General features: G+C 37.1%; 1 protein-coding gene across 11 annotated transcripts in view; it reads left to right on the top strand.

The window, feature by feature from the left end:
- The first annotated feature begins 1,263 nt into the window (after positions 1 to 1,263).
- The window catches only part of C2H21orf91 (chromosome 2 C21orf91 homolog), a 42,794-nt gene continuing 17,791 nt past the window's right edge, over positions 1,264 to 26,266 (top strand). For 10 of the 11 annotated variants that reach the window (XR_010384859.1, XR_010384860.1, XR_010384858.1 and 7 more), the window contains exons 1-4: positions 1,571 to 1,702; positions 2,691 to 2,824; positions 23,445 to 23,981; positions 25,014 to 25,076. Coding sequence is in view for 1 of the 11 variants with exons in the window: in XM_031458084.2 (XP_031313944.2) it covers positions 1,572 to 1,702; positions 2,691 to 2,824; positions 23,445 to 23,981; positions 25,014 to 25,076 (865 nt within the window). In the remaining 10 variants the exon portion in view is untranslated. Of the gene's footprint in view, positions 1,409 to 1,570; positions 1,703 to 2,690; positions 2,825 to 23,444; positions 23,982 to 25,013; positions 25,077 to 26,266 lie in introns of those variants that run through there. The other variant, XR_010384861.1, reaches the window with a different exon arrangement.

The raw sequence follows: 26,266 nt of genomic DNA, 5'->3' as shown, positions 1-26,266 counted from the left end.
ATGTTCTATATCTGCATTGGGATGGTGGATACACTATTGTACACATTTGACAAAATTCAGTGACTGTACTTATAAAATAGGAAAATTTTATTTCCGTAAGTTATACCCTGATGTGTAGACTTTAAAAAAATAATTAAAAAATAAAAAAGGTAGAGTTTTAAGCAGAGTTAACGGGGTAAGATGCCACAGAAAGAGAGAGAACACTGAGAAATGAAAAGAACTTATTCAATACAAGGAAACTTCGTGATTTTAGAAAGCACTTTCATTGAAAAGATGGATAGAATCCAAGATGCAAGACATTTTAGTCATATTTATCTTGAAAGTAAAATTCAAAAAGAAAACATACAGACTTTTCTATTTCAATTGTGCTTCTCAGACTTTAATGTGCATAAATCACCTGGAGGTCTTCCTAAAAGGCAGGTTCTGATTCAGGAAGTCTTGGGTGAGACTTAGTCTATATTTCTAACTAGATACAAGGTGAGGCCAATGTTGCTGGTTCATCTCTTACACTGTAAGTAGAAAGAACACAGACCACTCTTCTGAGGCACTGATGGTTTATTTATAACGTGCTAATTTGGTCTGGAGGTTCCCAGGATCTGTGGAATCCATTCCTACCATCAGTTACAGGGAGCCTGACAACCCAGCCCCCCTTTCTCTTTGTTAGTGTAACCAGAACAAGTGCTAGTGATGCTCTGGAAAATAACAGTGATTTTACATCAATCAGCAGCTTCGGGTTCAAATCCCAGCTTTGTTTCTAAACCAACTGATAATCTGGGTTCCTAATTTGCATTCCTAGGATGAAAACGAGAGAACGGTTCTCGGTTCTTGTTTCTCTTCTCAAGGCTGTTTGAGGAGGATTATAATAGAAAACGTAACTGAAAATATTACATGAACCATACTCTTTAAAAAAAAAAAAGAATGGTTTAAAACGTCAAGCAAAGTGGGCAAAAGAAGTCTTTAGTACCTCACAGGTTTTTTTTAGAGAGGCGGGACCTAAAATAAGAGGTGGGGCCCCAGGATGATCCCCGTGGGCGTGTAAGGAATGCGCCACATTACAGGCAGGGGCGCCCCGTGTCTAAAACAATCTGTAAAAAATAAGCTTCTGTATTTAAAATTATCCTAAATTCTGAAACTTGAAACACGAACTTTTCCGTCATTAAATATTTCAACTGGCACCTAACTCAAAGTTCGGTGATACTATTTTCCTTCAGTCTACTGCTTTCAGACAAAGTTCTACCCACGCATCTCGCTCCCTCTCTCGCATCCACTCGTCACTCTCCGGCCCCCGCGCCCGGCGGCCCCCGCCCGGGGCAGTAGTTTCCACTACGCTAAAGGGGGAGGTGGTGACGGACTCCTCTATCTACTTGCCTCGAGGAGGGGGCGTGTGAGGAGCCACCTCCACAGGACGGTAAGAGACCCGGCGCCGACACGCGGAATCAGGGGCAAACGCGGGTTGAGGAGGCGGCGTCGGCGCAGCAGCAGGGAGGCGGGGCCGGGGTCCGACGTGCGGGCGCGCGGCTTCGCCCTCCGCCGCGCCGCCCCCCGCCCCGCACCCCCGGAGCCTCGGAGGGATGGCACCGGCGGGAGGGGGCGGGGCCGCGCGGCAGCCTTCTCCGCGGCGGCCGCCTGCGCTGCGGCCGGAAACAATAGTGGAGGAGCCCGAGCCGCGCGGATCGGTTGCAGCGGCTCGCGAAGCCGGACGGTAAAGACCCCGCTTCCCCGCCCCCGACCCTCCTGCGTCCCGGTCCTCGGCCTCGCGGTCCCGCTGCCTCGCACTCCGAGCCCCGCGGCCGCTGGCGCTGTTCCGCGCGGGGCGCCCGGTCGGACGGTCGGGGAGACCGACACGGGTCCGCGGCAACCTGAGGGGCGGGCGCGCGCCCCCAACGCCGGAGGCCCGGCTGGGACCCGACTCCCCGAGACGCAGAGTCCGGGAGGACCGGCTGCGGTGGCCCTCGAACGCATTCTCTCTGGGCGGGAGGAAGCCCAGGGCGAGGGGACGCGAAGCTCCCGCCGGCCGGGCTCCGGGACCCCCGGCCGGGCTTGGCCACCCCGCCTCCGGCCGTGCCCGAGCGGCACAGCGGAGCCGCTGCCCGGCCTTCCGTGCGGATCCTTTGGACACTCCCGGGACCCCTCCCTAGTGTTCTTTTCCACGTGCATTTTTTTCTGCCCCCGGATCTCGGATAGGAAACCTTGCTACGCCGAGCTAGCGAAACGCCTCTAAGGTTCCGCCGAGCTAGCGAAACGCCTCTAAGGTTCCCACCATGAAGTTAGCGAAGAGGTGTCCCGAGCAGGTCTTTCTTCCTGCATTTAACAGCGTTAAGTAGGTTGACAGACCCGGCATCTGAAAAGGCCTCGCTACTAAGCTCTTTCTATGCCTGGTCAGGGATGGGGGGCGCGGGCTCGAATGCCAGAAAACTGCTTTCCGCCAGATCCCCCCCAACCAAGTAAAACACAGGATCAAAAAAGGCACTTAGGCATAGTGTCACTTACGACTAGGCTTTAAGTTTTATTAGCTTTGTGTCTTTGCACAGTAATATGATATTGAAGTACAATTATGGCGATGCTTGTTTGATGGGGCTGTTGCTTTAGATAAACTGAACAGCATCCTTCTCTCTTCCTAGAAGTGCCTAATACTGCTGTAATGGCAAGTTCTTGAAATTGTGTAACTGTCCTTTTCTGTTTCTTAATAGGGGCACTATGAACGAGGAAGAGCAGTTTGTAAACATTGATTTGAATGATGACAACGTTTGCAGTGTTTGTAAACTGGGAACAGACAAGGAAACACTCTCCTTCTGCCACCTTTGTTTTGAGCTAAATATTGATGGTAAGGACGCAGTATAGATTAATTTTATGGCATGAACTTTACAGAACTACTTTATGCTGAACCAGTTATAAGCTAAAACTAAAATTTCTTGAATGATTGTAAACTGTGACATGAATGAAGTGTGGAGATCTGTTAAAGATAAAGAGTTCCTGGAAATGAAGCGGAAGTTAGCACTGCTATGAATTTAAGAGAAACTTTTTTTTAAACTCCTGCAGTGTTAATCCCAGTTTTGCTAATATAAAGATGAGGTATGAGTATTAACTGGTAAACTTTTCCGGTTTCAAAGCTTATTAAGTTGGCAGATTTTAACAATTGTTTTTGTGTTTGTTTTGTTTTTGTTTTTTGTTTGTTTTTTAATATTAAGAACTAACATAACAGACTGACAGAAAACAAACTTACGGTTACGAGGGGGTAGAGGGGGTAGGAAGGGATAAATTGGGAGTTTGAGATTTGCAAATAGTAACTACTGTATATAAAATAGATAAGCAAGTTTGTACTGTATAGCACAGGGAACAATATTCAAACTAAGAAGGCTTTTAAATTTTCTTAATAGTATCTCTAAGAGTATATGAAGAGTTCTCCAAATACTAAAAAAAAAATATATATATATATTATTGAAAGTGTTTGGTGTGCAGTTTATGTGCCCATGGATATCAATAGTTTGTCCCCAAGAATCATGTGGAATATGTTTCTTTAATCTTGATGTTGCCATGATAAATTCTGATTTTTTTTTTAATATTTATGAGTCATACTAAAAAGATGCTTAATACTCTGGCAATGAAAAAGTTTGCCTGCCATTTGAATTTTGAATTGTAACATATCAATAGAGAGATTCTGTTACACCTTTAGATTAACTTTAATCATCTTGACTTTTATATTATGTAGGAAAGATCAAATGTTCCTTCAGTTAAAAAAAATGGGAATATCTACCTTAAGATCCCTCTTAGGACTTGTTTTTTAGAAATTGTTGTAGACACCAAATTAATATATTTAGATACTCTGTAGTAAAAGTCAAAATTATAACCATAAGTAGACTACTAAAAACATGTAGAATTAACTATATGACATTCATTTTCCATTTAAAATCATATTGGTTATGACAGTTTTGCCATTGTACTCTCAGAATTGTAGTTGCTGAACGTGATAATCAGTGGAAGATCATGGATTTCCTGTAAGTTCCAAAAAGTATATATAACTGGCTTCGGTAAATATAGTAATTACGACTGATTTCAAAGGAATGACTTAAAAACATGATTCTTTTGTAAATTTAAATTACCATGTCCTTAATTATGCTAGAGTGAAAGATCTGAATTTATGTTTTTTTTTAGAAATACAGTTGGTCTTTCACATTATAGATTTTAATTTTAGATGGGCAGAGGCATTAGAAATGACTCAGCCCAAACCTGTATTTATACTGAGGGAAACTGAGAACTAGGTAGTTGGACTGTTCAAGGTTGCTAAAAACAAGCTGTTGTTATTTGCCAGGCACTGTGTACCAAGCACATTACATAGATTATCTTATTCCACTCAAAATAGCTCTGAGATGACTATTATTATCCATTTTAAAGTTGATGGAGCCTAATCTTCAAGACAAAAAATGCACTTTGAAGTTGCACGGCAATAAATGACAATGCTGCGCTTTGAAGCCTGGTCATCTGGTTCTAGTGTATGTGATTTTAATTCCATTGATCGATTGTCAGTAGTTATTTTACTTGATAGAACTCATATGAGAAACCTGTTCCCCTGAATCCTAATTGCTGACTTTGATATTCCATCAGCCAGCTTTTCCTACCAATGCTTCCTGCTAAATCATCATTAGTGGTGTTCATGCTGTGATAGAATTTTTCTGCAGAAACCTAAACTTTCATATTTGTTTTTCCAGTTTCTTTTAATAGTGCCTTTTAACTGGTTCTTCATCATTATATAAAAAATATACAGATACTCCTCAGGTACCATCTTTATGAATATTTCATCTCTGATAACATTTATCTCAATTATAAGCTTGTCATAAGTCCTACGTTGTTTAAAAAATAGTTGGCTTTATCTTAAAAGACAAAAATAATTCTCAATTTGAATTAGTATTGTTTCCTTTTATAGTCTATGTACACTCAAGGTTTTAGATTTTTAAATGCTAATTAAACCTTTATGAGAAAAATTATTTTAGAATTAAATTTTCTTCCCAATTTATCTGAAGTCAGTGCTCACAAATAATACATTTCATATTTACTACAGGGATAAGCTTGTGCATTATAACCATTTTAATATCATAAGATTTTTTTTAATCTTAGAAATTTTAGGGAAAAAGGAGGGAAATGAGAACCCAGAATTCCACAAAATTTCAGTTTTTATCAGTACACAGGTTTTTAAAAATCAGTGAAAACAATGTGATAATAAAGTAATCAAATACCTGAAAAATAACTAGGTATATTCTTTGTCTATGTCAGCAAACCTTTTAAATGTTTTTGAAGTTTTCTTTCCCCTACCAAATTTTCAGCACAGTGCCAGTCAATAAATGTTAGATAAGAAAGAAGGACTTCAAAAAATATGACATTTAACTTTACTCATTTGATATAACTTTTTTGTAGAATGGTACTGTGGCTGTCCCTTGGTTTCTTAGCTTACAAATTGCTGAGTTTTCTCCAAAGCTTTCTATTCTTTTTTTAGCTAAGAGGCTAAGTTAAAAATTCTCTTGGAATTTTTAGGCTAGTTTTGAGTCCACAGTTAAGCTGAAATACTTCACACCTTTGAATTGTTGCTTATGTCAGATCAAAACTGGTCTAATCAAATTGTTTAAAACTGTGTGCATGCATGTATTTATAAAATGAAGACGGAAAAAGAAAGAAAGAACAAAAGACAGTTTAATCTTGTAGGAGAGATTTCATATTCTGAGCATGGTTCTAAGTTGCCTTTTTTCTGTGACTTTACAGTACTTAAAAGGAAGTAAGTACCTATATACATATACTTCCAAGCCGTAGGTGATACAGTTCAAGGACCTAAGAAATGCACTTTAAGGAGACTGATTTTTTTTGGAGGGGGATGGTTGTGGGGGGCACCTATAATTCACCATTAGAATTAATTGTCTACTTCTAGGATTAGGAGATAGATGCATAAACTTCTTAATACTTACGGCCTGTCCTTGGCACTGAGACACTCTACACTTTTTATGCATTTATGATCAAATACAATAATATGCATCATAGTTCATGGTACTAAAATCTCTAAAGTTTTTTACTCACTGCCATTCCCTAGACTTTTAAGGCTGGGAGGAACGTAGCCCAGGGTGGTCAGGAGCCATAATAAAACTCAACTGTAATAAAACAATGTGAGAAATGAAACTAAAGATCAGGGGACGAGGCAGAGGTCCAGGGCTCCGATCTGTTACTTCATACTATCAGTTTTCATTTTGTGCCAAAACTATGCAAATAGTATTTTTACTTTTCTCTAATAATTGACTTCCTTTCTCTTCTGTGGAGACAAACTTTTTTATAGGACAGGATTGGTGCCTCTTATGCCAAAGTTTTCAGTGTACATTGATCTTGCTAGTTGATTAGTATTACCAAGGCTTACTAGTCTACCTTGGACTGTATGAGCCATCTCAGACTTCATTCTCCCCTACTTTGTTGACCTTTCCAGGAACTTTTCTAGAAACAGACCCAAATGCAGATCCTTAGTAATCTTTCCAGCAAGAAAAATCTGAGGGTATTTTCTCTTGGTTGAGGCACTGGTTTCACCAGTGCTTACTTTTAATCTTTCTTCCTTGATTCTTTGTGCCTTTGACCGAAACACTGGTCAGTAGTCAGAGAGCAGTTTAAATGTCAATGTTAAATCCTTGATTTAGTTTGAATCAAGACTATATTAACTACTCAACAGCTCTTGTTTTGTCTTGCTTCTGGCACACCAGCGTCTTTCCACTAAGTAAAGGCCCAACACTTTACTTGTGGTAGGGAGGCTGAATATTGTTAACTCAATCTGGCATTAACCTCTTTTCTCTTGTTTCCCATAATGGCAAACATTATATCTTGCTGTTCACTAAAAAAGCACTTTTAAGTATAAAGTGTAATATGACTTTTGAACTTTAGCTTGGCTACCTTTGATATACTTAAAAATACAGATACGTATTTTTCTTTAACTATCTTTTAATGTCACTAAATAAATTTGAACACTTTTTAAATGGCTCTGATAGTAAAACTTTAGTATTTGGACAGAAGTAGGGAGGGATGGAAGTGAAATGTAGGTTTAATTGATGATAACTTTAAATTATAGAATATTTTTTAAAAAATTAAAACTAGGCTTGTAACAACATCTAGTTAAGATCTGTAACTTAACTAACAACCCACATCTGAGGAGCCAGATTCCAGATTCCTATCTCTTGTCCTAATTATGGTGACCTCTTTTTAGTTACTCCCAACTTGTTCTCCCTTTAACTTTATTAAACTTTCTAATTTTAAAGTTTAGGATGAATTTAAAAGATATTGAGTTGCAACTAGAAAAATCAGCTACAGAGAGGCCTTTTCAGTAATAAAAGGTTGTACCATGTTGAAGACAAACTATTTGAACTGCAACTGTAATGCTCTGGTGATTCCTCTAACCAAGGAGTTTGAACTGGAAGGGATTTTAACAAAATGAGACAGTGTATACTGAAGATGGGCACGCACCAGATCTCATGTGGACTTATTGCCAGAAAGCTATAAGAATTTTCAAGTTTCTGACCCATCTCAGGACATAAAATGTAATGATTAATGCTACTGCTCATTATAGATACTTTAGATGTTATAAACGTAGAAAAACTCTTCCCTGCTTTCTCCCAGCCTCTGTTTGTGATGGGCTAACATGGTAATTCCACCTTCCACATACCTTTACAAGGAAGATTGCTTTCCTTCAGCCAGTACGTCTCCATTGCTCCACTTCTGCTCTAGTGGTGAAGCATGGGGGCCCTGGACTCACACCCTTGAATCCTGACCCTGCCATTAATTAGTTGGGTTTTTGTGGCAATCCAGATACCTAAGTATTGTGTCATACTGGTTTTCAAATGTTACCAGTAAGAACAGTTTTATATTTTTATTTCTTAATCTTGAAATTGTTGTGCCAGAATCTAAGTCAAAAGGCTGAACTGCAGTTGTTGCCATTTGTTCCAAGAATACTTGGCAGTGTAAGCAGTGGCGCTCAGATTTCTTTGTTTGCTCTTGATGCTCAGAGTGAAGCTGCAGAGTAATGGTAGCATAGTGATTAGGAGGACAGGTTCCTGATTCTGTGCCCCTGAGGTCCAGAAACTCCAGGTTGGGGGTGGGAGGGTGCCGTGCAGGGAGCACACACACTCCAGAGCCTGACTGTCCAGATTCAAATCCCCATTTACTAGCTGTGAGACCCCGAGCAAGTTACTTCTGTGTATTATTATTCTGTCAATTCAGCTAGAAGTATATGCCCATCTAAGTTTTAAATAGGAAAGGATTAATATTTATTTTCTCTTATTTAGTAATACAGTATGTGGCTAAAATGCCTGTAGAAGTGACTAGGATGGTTGGAAACCCTTACTTTACAACTGATTTTTAAGCATCTTGGAGCATTTATCGTAGCTAAACATTTATGGAGGTCTCCCATTAGGACTAAGAGGTGAGTAGTAGTATCCTCATTTATATGTGGCGAAACAAAGACTCTGAGGTCAAGTCAAGCTGCCCTAAAGTCATATAGATAGTAAGTAACAGAGAAGAGATTCAGATCAGGTTTCTGATGCCAGAGCTGTTGTAACCACTGTGAGAAATGGACATTTCTCTCTTTTACCTTTGCTATATTCTAAGTTTTAAATTGTAGACCAGCCCCTCTGTGTTGATAGCATTCACTTGTTGGTTTTCCTAATGCCTGTGATTAGTCCTGATCATCTTTTCATTTTCTTTTTTTTTTTTTTTTAACATGTTGGCATACTCTGTCCTAGGCCTTCCGTCCTCACTCTTTGGGCTTTCATGACCTTTCATATGCTGATAACTAGCAGGTCTCCTCCTGCCTCCTCCTTGCCCCCAAGTGCACACCTATATATGCAACTAATTTGTGGACATCTTCACTTGTATACCCCATAGGTATTTCAACTACATTTCTAAATTTAAACTTTTATTCCACCGATACCTCTTTTCAAAATGAATGAATAAATAAATAAGTGAATTCCCCCTCCATCCCTGCAGCCAAAAAAAAAAAAAAAATGTTGGGCTTGGAGTGAACAGTGGGGAAGGTAAAGACATAAATGCCTAGCTAAAATATATGCAAGGTGGCGCCAAAGAAAGAACCTGCCTTCCCTGAGTCTTAAAAAGTTACTTCTCAAAGCAGCCTTCCCTGCCCTTCAGGGTTCCTTTCCCCCACCACCATCAACCCCAATATACTTTTCCTCATAGCACCCTTTGCTTCCTGGCACTTGCTCTAATTTGTTACTACAGTTGATTCCATGTTTGTTTAATGTGCTCCCCCTCCCCCATTTGTTAATTCTGTAAGGACATGGATTAGAGTCTGTTTTATTTACTAATTTATAACCAGCAGTAGCACAAGGACTGGCAAGAAGTAATAAATGAGTGTTTGAGGAGTGAATCAGTCTAAAGGAGACTTTAGAGGGCTGTCTTTCTTAAATTTTTTTCCCTTACACTTGCCCGCAACAGAACTCTTTAGCAATTTTTCTGTCCTTTAACAGAGTTTCCTGAGATCTTTCTGGAGTCTACTAAAAGTTTTATGAATCTTACTAATGGAAGAACTTTGTGTCATATTCAAAAGAAAAATGTAGCAAATAATAGTAGTAGTGATATCTGGTTATCTTTTGGATAAAAAACAGACATAGTATTTTTTCTCCAAACATAGAGCAAGAAGTTTTATACAGGGCTGTGTTTAGAATGGGAGTTTGTAGATTCATCTACACACTGCAGCTCTTGTTATGCTGAACACCCCAGCAAAGAGCTGTTTGCTCACAGTGATGACCCCGAGGCATTTGATGATCCTGAGTGCTTTTTAAATCAATGATAAAAGTAGGTTTTTTTTTTTTAATCAGTGATTTAAAGTTGAAAACAAAGAACCAGAATGTACTACCCGGAATATCTTATTAATAGAAACATAATTATAAATAAAGGATTTGTTAGAATAGATAAAAGTGACATTCTGGTTCAGATTCATAATTCATTCTCCCAGTGTGTTGACAAAGATGAAAAGAAATGTTTTATGAGACACATGGAAACAAATTAAATCTAGAATGAAAATCTTTCAATTCAAAATGAAAAATATCTGTTCTCAGTAACAGGACACACTTTTCATGATTAAAATAATTTATATTAACTGTTATTAGAAAGTTGATATAGAGAAATCATCTACCCAGGAATAAAGGGTAATTTTTCTATTACATGCAAAATAAAACTGGCCTGTGAAGAAAGAAGACAAAGTTAAGTTTCTCTCCCCACTCTGGAAGAAGTGAAATATCACTCTCTAGTTGGGAGAAGCTAGTCCAACTGTCAGACACCTAAGGGATTTACACTTTTAGGTAAGTGACTTACCAAATAATAGTCAGGTGTTGTTTATCAGGTACTGTATGCTTTACATTCATTATTTTATTTCATTCTTAATTCAACTATATGAGGTATGTGCTACGTTATCCCAATTTGATAAATGGGGAAAATGAGTAGAGTCTGGGGAACTAGTCCGGATACACAGCTTGGAAGTTCAAACCTAAGTTCTCTGATTCCAAAGAGTCCAAGTGCCTAAATCATTTTTGCCTCCAAAGAAAATTGCATGAACTCTTAAGAATTTAGGAGATATTAAGTAACTTTTAGGCAAAGTTACAGATGAATTACACAAATGTGACTGTTCAAGCAAGAAACAAAGTTTGGGTCCCAAGAAATGCTTACTTTTTACAAGTTAGTTCTACCTGTGATATTATTTGATTAATACACATTTGGTGGAATAGCCAAAAATAGATGTTTCTGATGAGCCAAGAGACTGGGATGATGCAATCTCCATATAGATTGTAATCTAACAAGCTATCTGTCAGGAAAGTATAGTCTTTAGAACTCTTGGGTTGGATTGATAATGATCAGAGAGGAAGGAAGAACTAGGAAGAAGCGACACGCACGTCAGTCTTGCTAGTTCCTGCCCAGAAGGGTTGAGGAAGGTGAGCTGTAGACTGACATTTGCCACAGAATCTTGCAAGTGTCAGCTGGTAGTGAGACAATGGTTCTAACACTGCTCTCTGTCCATTCAACCATCCAGGTGATGGAGGCTAACATACTTACCCTCATTAGTCTTCCTCTCAAGAGACAATAGAGTTCTAAGTAAGTAGAAGCAGACAGTGCAAACAAAAGTGAAAATGTCAGCGCCGATCCTGGAATTGCACACTGTCTCCTTTTTGTTCATCCACCCCAGTAGCTGAGCCTGGAACACTTTCTAGAAAGAGAGAGAAGAGACAGGTGGTAAGACAGTATAACTTTATATAGCACTTTAGATGTTGGAAGGTGCTTTTACAGCACCTTAAATTTAAACTCCACATTATGAAGGAAATGAACATTAAGTGTAAATTTTAAATATGGTAATACATGAAAAATGTATAAGTGATTGAAACCAAAGTGGCTAAGTAACATTGTAGAATTATCAAAATGTTATCAACTATAGTTAGAGTGGATTTAAATTATTCTAATCCAATTTGGCACACCATCTGTTAGGATTCTGATAAGGGGAATTAACCCATTAAACCCTGAGCCTTGAATTCATAGCTTGTAACAAGGGAAGACTCTTTATATACAAATAATTCTAAACTAGTGTATTTCCGTTAAATACTATTTCCATTAGCTTTTTGGCATTATTGTCTTAACTGTATAACAATAAGGCAAAATAATGATTTGTGTGTATATCCATCAAAATCTGAATCTCAGAATTTAAAGCTATGTTCATAGCAATTCTTAAACGCATTCATTCAGGAAATATTAATTGAGCAACTGCTACGTTCTGGTAGTTGTTCTGGTAGCTAAGGATAAGACAGTTAACAAAACAAATCCCCGCCATTGTGAAGCTTACATTAGAAAAGGAAAAAGACAATGGAATAAATAAATTATATGGTATAGCAGAAGGCAGTGTAGGATTATTTGTCTTTTATGAAGTATAAATTCGATCAGTGATACATTTTTCCACGTATTACCTTCTTTAAAATTCACATTTAGTGTTCGTTTTCTAAACGATACGGAGATTAAATTTAATAGTTAAAAGCACTTTCCAACCTCTAAAGTACTATACAAATATTAAATGACACCTTTACTATCTAATAAACTCATGATAACTGGTGGAATAATATCTACAATGAATTTAATGAGTGACAATTGCTAGTCTGTTTTGAAAACAGCCCGTGTGTTCAGGACGTTTGGTGGTATTGGAGGGGACGTTTTCAGAATTAGCATGAAGTACTCTTTTATTCATACTTTTATAGTTTTGTCTTCAAATATTAAAGAGGTATTTTTAAGTTTCGGGGACACTAAAATATTTTAAAGCTTTTGTTTTATTACTGCTTTCTCACTAACACTTTGTAGTATTTGCCATGAGAACATTTCTGTTATTTATTATTTAAGTATCCTTTTTAATCTTGACCATATTACTTTGGCCCACCATATTAAATTTAAATTCAATGTCAATCAACATTTTGGCTATTTTTATACTACAAAGTAGAATAAATACAATATAGTAAAATACAATTCCTACTTAGTGTATCAGTCCTCCAGAAAACTGTTTTAAGTTTACCAGTGTATTTATTAACCAAAAGAAATAACAGTCATAAGTATCTGGGGAAAGAAATTAAAATCTCACAATTCTCAGTTGAGACTAATTATAGAACAATTTAATGCATCTCACAGCCTCTCTTTGCTACCGCTGACTCTCAGTTCATTTATTTACGCTCCCCCCATTCATTTTACCTTATACTGACACATCATCTTGCCGCCCTGTAGTTACCTTCTCCGTAACCTGGCAGGTTGACCAAAAAGATGATTACAGTGGCAGAAATGCTAGTGTCTATCATATTTAAAAGAAAGGAAAACATCAAGGGAAAAAGCTTTCCTCTCTTTCCCTTAAGCCTTAGTTGTTGGAAGAGCAGCGTTCACGCAAGGTCTCCTATCTCTCCCAGCTTACTCTGCAGCGCCCCTGCAATTTGCCCGCCTCCTTTGCTTTCACTGGTGACTTCCTGGTTGTCAGCACAATAGTTTCAGGTTCTGGCCATTTTCAAAATCTGCCGTTTAACATTTCCCTCTTTCTTGAAACACTCAGCTTCCTGGGTTCTGTGATAAATTAGCTCTGGCGTCTTATTTCTGCCCACTTTTCTTCCAAGTTTCGTTGCCTACTACGGGTCCCTGAAAAACTAGCGATTCCTTGAATTCTGTCCCTGTCTGTCTTCTCATACTGCACTCCTCTATTTCTTTCACTGCGTTGGTTACAGCTACACCCTCTGTAAGCTAGTGGAACTCCAGAAACATACCACAGGCTAAATCTTTCTTTTAAGCACCAGACCTCTACATCCAGCTGCCTGCTAGACCTCTCCATTTAGATATCCTACAGATGTCTTGAATTTAAGTTTCTCAAACTAAATTTATCTCCTTACTTCCACATACACATGCATTTTTATTTCCTTCCTCTTTGGTTCCCATAGAATTCCAGGTCCCATACCCCAAAGATTTTGTTTCAGTGGGTCTACAGTTGAGTCTAGGAATTTGTATTTTAACAAGTGTCCAGGTGACTCTTGTGCAGGTGGTCTCGGGACCAAATTTTGAAAAACTGCCCTTAATGAATGAATGGTTCCAGGTTCTTCAAGACTTTCCATGTGTAGGTGCAGTGATGAATTATGGCTGAAATCTTATCTGAGCTCTGCTTTTCAAGCTGTGCGCCCTGGCAGGGATGGGTTTTCAATTTGCAAAGACAAATTGGCCTGTGGACTTGCAGCAGCCCTGCTCCCTCACAACTTCCCTCTCACCCCCCACCTCCATGCAGTCTGTCCCTGAGTCCTGTTAATTCTTCCCAGTCTGTTCCTGACTTTTCATTCCCACTGCCACACCTTTGCCAAGACCTTTATTCCTTCTCACCAATCAAGACCCACTTAATCCTTTTCATAGACTATATCTCTGCTTTCCCCATCACTGCCCCACACCACTAGTTGTCTCTCAGTATCACCAGAAAAGTCTTAAAGTGCAAATCTGATTATGCCATTCATTTTCTTAGAACTCTATTGATTCCTTACCATTTTCTTCAGGTTAGGCTGTTAACTCCCTCACATGACATGTAAGACATTTCATGACCAGCTGTCTTCTTAACTGGCTGCCCTCATCTTGCATTACCCACTTCAAAGGCACTCTGTCTCCTTTCCTCTCATTTCCTCCCTTTCTTTCTCATTTCCACACTTTTTGTTTATCTAGTTCCGTCTGTCCTAACACCATTTACTTCTTCCTCCTGATATGCAACTGCTTAACTTTTGGAGTACTTACACCAAACAGAGGTGATAATAAATTACACCATCACCTATGTTCACAGGGCTGCTGTGATGAATATAGAAGCGGAATATGGTATATGATACAAATGTTAGTATTGATTCAAATTGAAATACAGAAAGGTTTTGTTTTCATCTCATCTAAAAAGATGAAATTCTACTGAAAAGATCACTATGATTCATTTGTGTATTGAACAACTCCTCCTGTGCCAGAATAATTCAGTGTTTTATGTACATTGACGAGGTTTGAATTTATCCTGAGTTTACCTTTTTGTGATTTGGTTTTTAGTAGGTTTTTCTGCCCTGGCGTCCGTAATTTCCTTCATGTAGCAGCTGCCCAGCAAATCCTTTCACCACAGTTCTTTTCAGCAGTATGAATTGTGTTCATTTATCGGTGTCTTTTTCCCTCACTCCCTCTGAAGTCTGTGGGTCTCCATCTGCAATTCCCAGATAAAACTATACCATGGTGATCATCTTACTTCAGGGGAAGGGGACTTCTTTCATTTGAAGATTAAATACTTTTCTTTGCTAGATATATCATTAGCCTAAGGAAATTCCCAATCTTAAAAAAAAAATTTCAGAATATTAGGATATTTTAGATATGTGCGTCTTTTACCATTTCAGTATTGTAATCTTTTTTATTTTACTTAGTTCATTGGAACATACAGTACAACACCTTAAAGCCTAACTTGTCTTGGGCTAAGGAACATTACGTTCTTTCCCAAAACAAAATATTTCCTTATGAGCATTTTTTTAATGTTTTTAATTTTCACTGTTTAAAATGATAAAAGACTTTGTTTCTCCCATAATAAAGTTTCCTTTTTTCATTGAAAAAAAGCATATTACAGGAAAGTCAAAATATAGGAAGCAAAAACATTAAAGATTTATAATCTCTCCTATCTACTAATAATCTCTTAATATTTTTATTTTTCTAAGTTATTTTCCACAGTAGAATGTGTGTGTAGTAGTAAATTGTGTTTAAAAAGTGAAATCAGGCTCTATATACCATTTATGTCTTTTTATTTAATGTATCAGAAACATCTTTCATGTCAATAGGTAAAATTCTACCATGTTGATTTTTTTTAAAGGTTGCATTGGACCGTAATTTTAAAAAGTATTTGTTTCATCATGGAAAGATTTTATTGTACATTAGTTCTCCAAACCCTTTGTTCAGATCAAAGTTCTTTTTACTCTGGACTTGCTATGATGCAGTTATAATACATAGCCACAATATTCCTATTTTAGCATTTTGCAGTATGATTCATCAGTTACTGCTTTTTTTTTTTTTAAGCTTTAATTTTTCTTATCCAATGGTTGGTGAGTTGCAGTGATTATTTCCTATCAGTCTTAATTTTTACCATTTACTACCAGTAGTAGTAATTGAATTATAAAAGTCTTTAAATTCACTTGCTAGTGTATCTCTTTATTAGATGCTGCTATAAAGCATTTACATAAGGAACAGTCAACTAGAATTTCAGGAATAGTGATTCAGATGTATGCAAAGAAGTTGAGATGCAAAACCAATGTTTTATAAATAATTACAAGACAGCTTTTCATTTTGTATTTCTTATTTTTAAGAAAATTAGTCAGAACCTTAACTGGGCAGACAGCAGTTCAGGAGATAAAGGGCAGAGTTCATATGGCTAGCACATTTCTTACTTTTGAACCATGAATTTTCTTTGTCACAATGGTTTATTCCAGGCTATCTTTTGTTTAGGTAAATGTATCTTTTCGACCTTGCCTGTTTTTAGGAAGGTTTTTCCACTGCCACCCCCTCCTCCCCCTGAAAATTACTGTCTCCATATGTGTCACGTATAAGTGGATATTTAAAACTAATAACTCAGTCATATTTTAAATAACTTGAGTAGCTTTTTAGGAGTCGGTAATGACAACTTTATGCACAGAAAAAATTTTAGAATAAATCTTGTACATTCAGAGCTATTAAGGAGAAAAAATTAAACAAGTAGAGGGTTACTTGTAACCCAATAATTGGATTATTGACAAATTTTTTTATACTATAACTTTTAATTTTTTGTGCTACTTAAAAAGTATAGTCTAAATAAAATATATTTTAATGTGCTAGTGAAACAAATCTAGCTTTTATGTTCTGTGCCTCTGCGGGCTTAGTATCTCAAGGCTAGCTTCCATTCATGTTCTTTTCCAGGTGCCTTCTTGTGCTTCATCAGCGACCTAGGGACACGCTGCCCCATCGAATTTGGTGACCTAGCCACAATGTGGTTATTTATATTTAAGTTAATTAAGATTAAGTTAAAACTCCCATTCCTTGGTCACACTAGCTACATTTCAGATGCTCAGTAGCCACATGTGGCTAGTGGCTACCATTCTGTATAGCACACATAGAGAACATGTCCCTCTTCACAGAGAGTTGTATTGGACATTTTTGGTTAAAACAAGTAGCTAAATTCGAGAGCAGAATTGAGTGTGGATTGTTATTTTTTGTACGTTGGTAATAAACAGCTGTTATGTAGGTGTGTTCCCCCACTTTGCCAACTGTTACAATGAAAAAGTAAAATTCACTGAGAGAGATTTTCTTTTTGACAAATCATTTGCAGTTTATACATCCATCATTACAAGAACCCAGTTCTGCTCTGGCTACCTTGAATATTTGACGTTGAAATTTATCTTTTAATATCATCTCTCTGAACTCTTTGCTGACTGAAATTTGCCCTTACAGTTCATTTATTGGATTAAGCTGCTCTAACTGCTTAATCCTTCTCTTAGCACACATGAAAACTTTAAAATGGCATAAACATCTCTAAAGCTGAAATCTGCTGTCTAGAGACCACCTGTTGGTGTATCTTTCTTTAAGGCAGTGATTCTCAAAATGTGGAAAAGCAAGTTGCTAAACCCATCTGTATATTGGCCTAGTACAGTTGCCAGTAATTCCATCTACTTCCAATGCAGACATTAGCGATTACCTGCTACTTTTAAACAGTATGCTGGGTATTTGAACATGGCAGGCTCTAAGTGGCATGAGAGGGAGGGGAATGGAGCACGGTTTATCCTAGTACTCGTTAAGGCATATAGGACAACTGATAAAATTTTGCAAGAGATAGAAACCTCTCCTATTGTGGATTTAAAGAAGGAAGTAGGTGCTGCAGATATCCATCCTTGCCTTCCCACCTTCGATCTAATCTGTCTTTCATCAACTCAGACAATCTGAGCATCCTCCCACTGAGTGGCTGTGATTGGCAATTGATGTAAAAGCAGTAACTCTCCTTGAATCATGGCTTGGCTGCCGCTGCTTGGTCATCAAATGCAGAGTAGCCTGGTCACACTGGGTGCCAAAGCATCATTGGGACAACCATTATTTACACAGAAGCATCCGGCCCTGTGTCACCTCACAGGCTTAGTTACAGCGTAGGAGTCACTAACCAGCATGAGTGCAGAGCTCGCTAGGTCACGGGTACCGCGCACTCATGAAGGGGTGGTGAGAAGTGTTTGAACTGAAGAGCACTTGCCCAGTGTTCAGTCGGTAGCTGCTTTTCATTACTAGCCAGTTGCTGTCAGATCTTCTGATGTTGTTTTTAAGAGAAATCAAGAAATTGAAAATTTTAAGTGACTAATTTTTTTGAACAACTTGTAAGCTAAACAGAACTTGCTTTGTAGTATGGATCCAGACTTCAGGCTGTGGGCATGCCACCTCTACTTAACAGAACTTTCCCTCTATTCCTTTTATCAGAAATGGGAATCTGATCCTCAGAAACAAAGGCATAATATCTCAGTCTTTCTTAGTACAACAAAGTTTAGCTCTCCTCCCATTTTTACAGTTAACACTTGCTTAAAGAAGCACATACACATGGGCTTAATATGGGCGACACATAAACACGCAGGTGCTTGTTCTGCCTTTCTTGGCAACCAAAGTAAAATCATAAAAAGAAAACACCTTAAGTCTTGGAAAATTCTTTACCCGGGGCCAAATGTGAGCCTCCATGTAAAAGACTTTGAAGTAGAAGTGCATCAGTTGTAAAAGACTTTGAAGTAGAAGTGCATCAGTTGTTGCACAAATGTTGGCCGTGTTTGGAGGCAATGTGCTTAAAATTCCTTCACAGCCTGGTAACAACCTGGCACCTAAATCATAACTAAATTTTCTTGCTTTATTTAAAAATTAAAGAACACACAAACCTACCATTTGGAAAACCAATACTGCCAGTCCTCTAATTGTTTTTTGCTTTTTTTTTTTTTTAAAGTTTGGAGTAAAAGTGCTTACGGCCTGAGCACTTCACAGTCTCCTACTGATATGATGATGTGTGCATTACAGCTTAGCATCCAACTATTGGTTATGATACATTTACTCTACCTATGGGATACCAAATTATATGAAACCAGTCCTTTAATTAGGAAATGAAATATGGTAGTCAAATTCAGACGGAAAGCTAATTGACAGAGTAAACATGCATGAGGCAGTCGGATGATACAATTCAAGAATGTGAAGTAAAAGCCATGTAGCATCGGCGTAGTCAGCTGAGAGATGATGCTGTTTGACAGGTCAGAGGAAGCTTGCCTAGCTTATTTATGATTACCACCAAGTCATAAATAAGGTCTTCTTAAGAGGCTAGGGGTAAAAGCAGAATGTAATGGGGACATGTGATAGAACTCAAGTATTTTGGGTTTTGTGGCTATTTTTTAGTATCATCATATGAGAGGGAAAAATTATGTTACTACAATAGGCATGTTAAATGTAAGCGTGGAAATATCTTTATTTTAAAAGGGTGACAGTGATAGGTAGACAGAAAGATCTACAGTTGAGTGGCTTTTGCTCTTTTATGGGTTTAACTAAGTTTTCTTAAAGCATATTGATCCTAAAGAGGAATTTAAAGAATAGAAATGGGGATAGCATGCCAGATGGGTTAGTGGGAGGGTTTTCAAAGTATGTGAGAATGGTGTAACAAAATCAGAAATGAAAGTGGGAAAAGACTTTAAAAAAAAAAAAAAACTATTGAATAGGAACAGCTTAACTTTTTAAAATACCACTGTTCATACAGAAATATACTGCCTATATAAATTTCTAAAAGCCTCTATCCAGAAGAAACTAGTACATACTTTAAAAAAAAATTAGCAATTATCGTTGCCAGGTAAGGTCTTGGTTCTCTAAAACCATGAACTCAAGACACGAAGTCACATGGACATCTTTGAGGTATGTTTTGAAGTTTCTGTGGTAGTTAAGATGTCAGTTACATTAGCCCTCAGGATTTTTATTAGTTAAGGGAGTTGTAGTGTGATTTTTGTTGAACTGGCTTGGATAGTACTTATAACTCAGTTCCTCAAAAGTATCAACTCATTTAACTGCGTTTGGATTCATCACCTTTCAAAAGCTGCTGAAGAAACAAATTAGTGCTCAGAGCTATTTACACGTGTAAATGCAATTAAAATTGTAAAGTCATTTGGGAAACTCACTGGGATCTCTAATAATAGCAATGGTTGTTTCTCTTATATTAATTCGAACTGATGAGGTGGAAGAAACAAAATCACTTCAGGAGTCTATAGAATGACACATATCTTGCTGATACAGATTAAATGGGCTACTCACATTCTTTTCTAGATTAAAAAGTAATTTGTCCAAGTATATGAAGTAGTCAGTATATTATATTTTTTGAATTTTTTGTTTCATCTGCCACTGCATGGGATATTTTAAACTATGTTTATAAAACAAATACTCGAATTGAACTTTAAAACTCATTCAAGTTTTAAATTTTTAGTGAGCTCTAAAGAAGATATCAGTACAGATCTGGATGAAGGAGCTACAGTTCACATAAAACAGCCTCATTGTATACTCAATAAATGTACATTTCTAATAAAAATATGTAATTGAGTAGAGTTCATGATTTGTTTGGCAGATCAAATGATACCACAGGAGTGCCATCTCTATATGAGTGCCATTCATCAGTTCTTGGAATTAATGGCACATTAGACTAAACATAGGAGTAACGACTTCTGAGAGCCTGGCAAAACTGCACATCCTGCTTACCTTACTAGGATGGACAAAACTTCATTGCAGTAGACCTCAATTGGTAATAAGTTTAGGGTTTGTTTCAATATAATTTTAATTTTTCTTTATTCATTTAATTAGTTTTGTTGAGTACTCACTAAGTGCTTGGCACCATGACAGTGAGGATGCACAAAAAACAGGTATGGTCCCCTTTCTCATAGCAGTTACCTCCTAGCAGGAGATAAAGGCCAGTGAAGAAACAGTTGTAAAATCTGGTGTGATTAATTCAGATGTTATTGATTAGAAAAGTCTTCTTAGAGGAAGGGAGAACTAGACCGGAGATGATGACGGCCCAGATAATGTAGTGGGAGTGGTATTGGAGTGAAGGATGATTTAAGATGTTGTACTGCTAGATTTTGGGGGGCAAAAATCTATTCAGATGGACAATAAGACATCTGGGATGGTGGTGTGGAAGATGCTGTGAAGGAAGACATCCAGGTTTCTTTGATCAGCTGATGGTGCCAGATTCAGGAAGAGGATCAGGGCTGGGATTTGATGGTAAGAATGGAGGAAGAGGAGTTTCATTTAGGCAGGGTGAGATTGAGGAGCCTGTGAGACATTTAAGTAGAGGTATTGCCTGTGCTCAGAACTCTTCCTGCTATGATGGGCTTTTTTTTTTTATGTCTTCTATAAAGGATTTTTTCACCTGAATGTCTGAATCTGAAAGTTATTTTACCTTTATGTATTTTCACAGTAGATTGAGTATTGTAGTTCTCTGATTTGCTGTTCATCTCAGCAGGTTACCAATATGCATATAATAACGTGTTACTGGATTCCAGGCATTAATTTGGGTATTTAAGTAAAAGTTAAAAGAAGTTATTTCTAGAGAACAAAAAGTTGCATTACATGAATTACTAAGAAGAGCATTGGGTTTAAAAAAAAAACCTTTAATTTTAAAAGCCCACGTTATTTTTCAAATAAACAAATATTGTATTAACGTGCTATTGAAGCTCTAAGGTATGTCAGGAAATCCATTGTTCTATATGATTTTTATCTTTCTTTAATTCAGTTTCTGAACATTCCAAATAAATTTTTTAAAACCCCAAAAAACAAAATTTAACAGCAAAAAATGACTTTCTGTAGCCTAGTTTAGAACCCTTTTTATATGCTGAAGGATTTCCTTTAACAGTAAAGGAGAAACTTATAATTTACAGTGTTTAGATTAAGCTAAATCACTGCCACATGAAATTAGTGCTGTGGCCATGAACTGAGTGAGAATGAAACCGTTTACTGTTTCAGGGATTGGCTAGCCATCTGCTGGCAACGAGACCTAAGAGAGTTTTATAGAGAGTAAGGAAGCTATTGAATCAGTTTTCCAAAGTTACTAAAGTAAGCTTCAGGTTCTCTCTGCCTAGCAGTATTAGAATCAAACAGCAGAACGGAGGTATTTCTTTTTTGGTCTGTTAATTGGTACCAGCCACTTTTTTGTCTTACTAAGATCTAAAACATACATAATAACAAAACTTTTAATATTTTTATTCTAATCAAGTTTTGTGAAGTTCCTTTGTTACTTCACCAGGTTTTGAAAGGTGTACGTTGTGTTGTCAAATAGAGCTTTGAGGTTTTGCGCTTAAATATGTTAATTTTGCTGGAAATTTGGCCTAACCAGACAATAACTGGTAAAAAATATATACACACACAATTGCAGTACAGGTACCAGAGGGGTAAATAAAATGTGTATGAAATTTTCTTTAAGTTCAATTTTTTGCACTCAGTGGAAAAAGCAAGGCTAAGATACTGGAGTTTACCTTGTGAGAGCAGTTGTTCCCGTCTGTGTAGACGGTTCGTGTTTAGGATGCCTTCTCCCATAGCTCACTTGTGAGGGAGCTGACAGAGCCTGCTTAGCGCTATTTTTGGCAGTCTGAGCAGGACTCACCATTGGCTGATGTTATATCATTTTAGAACAAATTAATATTCTCAAACACTTTTATACCTAATTTAATACCATTAAAGTGCAGATACCTCATTTTCTTAGTAATAGCTAGAGTTCAGAGTTCAGTCAATAAAATTGTTACGACTTCAGTTTCTAAAACAAAGGATTAATACAGAATGTAATTTTTCCTGATGAGTCAGCTAGAACTTTTTTTTTTTTTTTTAATGTAGCACCTGAGTAGCTCCCCACTTACTCTGTTTTCAAAGCTAAGCAGATTTAGACTGGTTAGTTCTGGTAGGCGTTAATTTTCAGTTCCACATCCTTTATTCACCTCCAGTAATAAAAGCACTGCTGTTTGACTTTAAGTAGCTTGAACTTATGAAAACATATGAATATATTCTGTATTTCTAAGTGTGTCATATATTTGAAAATGTATTCTGTATTCTAAATTTTAAACATTTGAGATAGCATACTTAAGCTCTATAAAAAGTTGGGAGATAATAAAAGTGTAACAAGAATATTTCCATTATTTATGGGGTGTAATGAACATTTATCAGTTAAACAATTTTACTGGCTATTGTATCTTGGTAGATTGAATTTGTTGCTATATGAAAAATAATTGTAATTTTATCTCTAGAAGAAATTATCTTGTTAAAGTTTTAGTAAGTATCAAAAAATGTGAGAACATTTTAGATGCTTTTCTTACTTAAAAAAAATTTAAACATTTCATTGACTTTTTGAGGTCTTTGTTAATGTGTATTTTTCTGGTTCTGGTTTATCTTTCCCCAGTAAAAACCTTAATAATTTAAGATCATGACTTACTGTGCTTTTTGTTGAGAAGAAAATTGTCAAGCATTTCTCTTACCGAGCCTATAATAGGAATTTTTTGCAAGTGTGTACTTTAGGAAGATCAGTGAAGAAAACACTATAATGTAAAGGCCAAGATTCTGTAAGTGTAAATTGCTGGTTCAGTAGTATTTTTTATTATTGTGCAATAATATACCTCTGGACTAAGGTTGAAATTGAGTCATTAAGTCCTTAAAAAGGCTTCGCTACTCATAAGAATTTAATGTTACTGAATATATAGGTAAACTGAAGCATAAATTATTAGGCCATAGTTTATATTATTAATATCAATATTCTTTAGCATTTTTCTCTAATTTACACATTATCAGTGGCTGATTTTTACTAAGATTTGTATTTCTTAATGCAACTTATAAACAAAATTGTCTCAAGTCTTCTGTTTCTTTTTTTTCTTTAGGAATACCAAAATCTAATCTCTTGCACACCAAATCATTAAGGGGCCATAAAGACTGCTTTGAAAAATACCACTTGATTGCAAACCAAGATTGTCCTCGATCTAAGCTTTCAAAAAGTACTTATGAAGAAGTTAAAACTATCTTGAGTAAGAAGATAAACTGGATTGTACAGTATGCACAAAATAAGGATCTGGATTCAGATTCTGAATGTTCTAAAAATCCCCAGCACCACCTCTTTAATTTCAGGCATAATCCAGATAAAAAGTTACTCCCACAGTTTGACTCTCAAGTACCAAAGTATTCTGCGAAGTGGATAGATGGAAGTGCAGGTGGCCTCTCAAACTGTACACAAAGAATATTGAAACAGAGGGAAAATACGGACTTTGGACTTGCTATGTTACAAGATTCAGGTGCCACTTTATGCCACAATAGTGTATCGTGGCCTTGTAGTCACAACCAGGAACAGAAAAAAGAAGAGACAAACTCTAATCCAGAGGCTAATGTCCGGAGCCAGCATCCACATTACAGCAGAGAGAAACGTAAGTAAGATGGGGAGAGAAAGGTGAAGGTTGGAGTCTTGTTGTTGTTGTTGTTGTTTTTACATTTCATATGTGATGTGTCAAGAATTTTGCTGTGGAATTATAGATTTGGTAAATAACAAAATTTAAATGAAGGGTTCACCCTAGCAAAAATGAGATGTCTTAAAACTCTCTGTCAGTTCTCTAGAATATTCCTCAATATATCCTGAAGCATTAAAATTATGTTGTGCCATCATTTGCTTTGCCATTTTAAATTATTAATGGAATAGAATCAACAAACTGTGAATTGGAAAGTTCAAGGTTCATAGAGGTTAGAAGTACAGCCTCAGCCATTGATGAACACACATTGTCACGTTGCTAATCCCTATAAGACTAATTGGGGGTAGCATTTCAAAAGCAAAAATATGACATTTTATTAAAGGCCAAAGGTAATGTGTGCACTTGGAAAAAGTGACTCATTCAGTCTGCATCTATTTCTACAAAAACTCACAGAAACTGAGATAATTTTAATTCACTTAAAATCAAGTGATTTTAGAGCTACAAGGGCCCTTGGGTATATTTTTATACAGCTCTTTGATTCTGTATATGAATTATCCACGGTTATGTAGCTAGCTAGATAAATTGATTTTTCAAACTGTTTCCACAGTACTTAAGTGTTTTTCAGGCTGCAGATCATGAAACATGTAGTGCTTGAGCAAAATCAGGTAGATGGGTGGTGACTAGCACTTTTTGAAAACTGAAACAGAATGGGAAATATCAGAATCCAGTGGACCTAATGCTAAGTATTTTTCAGTGAACTTTTTGTTTCAGGTGGAGGTAGACTGGAAGAGATGGAAAATATGTTTCTTCCTGTGGGTTGTGGTCAGGTTTCAAAAACTCAACACTGCAGGAGCGAATGAATGAATCCTAGGGTCCTGCCGAACGTTATGTTGCTAGACGAGTGCAAATTTTTTTTAAATAGGACATTGTGTTGGTAGTGTAGACGACTTATTTTCCTGTCTTGGTAATAATGAATATATTTTCATGTTTCAGTGAATTCGATGACTCTTGGTGAAGTAAAGCAACTGAATGCAGAGCTCCAACAGCAAATACAGGGTAAAGGACTCAGTGTCAATGCTTTTTACCTGTGCAGATTTTGATACAGAAAATCCCCTATTAGCTTCATCTGCAATTAAAATTTAGAAATGGGATTAGAACCTGTTAGACTTTCCATAGCAAAAAGAAGAAAACAATTTCTTTATGAACTGCAGGTGAAATAGGTTTTTCTTTTTTAAGTGAAAACAGACCACAGCTTAATATCTACCTCTTACTAACATGTTCTTGACTACCTACATGTTTTCGTGCCAGGCACTGTGCAGGTGTGCTCCTTAGCAGTTTCTTAAAGAACCACAGGTGGTATTGGCCCTATTTTGTTCTAATTATTAAAAATTTCAGACACAAAAGTAGTGAGAATAGTATAGTGAAACCCTTGACCCATCTTCCCCAGTTTCAGGAATTACCAAAAGTGTAGTAGTTTTCTTTCATCTCTACCTGTACCCATTCTCCTCGCCCTACGCACATCTCCAGCACATATTATTCTGAAACAAATCCCAGACAACATACTGTTTTGTCCGTAAACACTTCAGGATTTTCTCCAAAATGTAACTTTTTTTTTAGGCAATGATAACCTCATTGTCACACCGTAAAAAAAAAAAAAAAAAAAAAAAAACAGCTAATAATTTGTTAACATCAAATAGGATGATGTTAGGAGTTAACAGTTAGTGTCCAAATTCCCCAAATGTCTCTCTTTTTTTGTTCCCACAGTTCCTACTTAGGTGAGGAAATGGCACTTCAGAGACGTTGCTTACTTACAGAGATCATGCATTCAGTCAGTAATGGAGTAAGGATTCTAACCTCTGTCTTTTTAGCTCCAAAATTAGTGTGGTCTTTTTTGACCACTCAGCCTCTCAGAATAGTAAAATAATAGTAATAGCTGCTTATATTTATCAAGTACTTATTCTATGGTAAATACTTACAAGTATGTCTTATTTAATCCTTACAGTAACCCTGTGAGGTGCTTACTTTCTTATTGGGGCTATACGTAAGAGGAAGTTAAAACGTAGTTTGTTACTTGCCTGAGACTCTTACAAGTCAGGACAAAGATTCAAAAATCCAGGTAGTCTGATTCCAGATCCTCTTAGAGGGGTTTCCACACCTGGATACTAATGGGCACCTTGCTGTTCGTAAGTCACATTAGATACTGATTGGACCTATGTATGTATTCACATTGAGCAGCGTCTCAGGTG

The sequence above is a fragment of the Camelus dromedarius genome, chromosome 2 (genome assembly GCF_036321535.1).
Source record: "Camelus dromedarius isolate mCamDro1 chromosome 2, mCamDro1.pat, whole genome shotgun sequence".
Classification (NCBI taxonomy): Eukaryota; Metazoa; Chordata; class Mammalia; order Artiodactyla; family Camelidae; genus Camelus; species Camelus dromedarius.
This window is presented reverse-complemented; position numbering and strand designations above follow the sequence as displayed.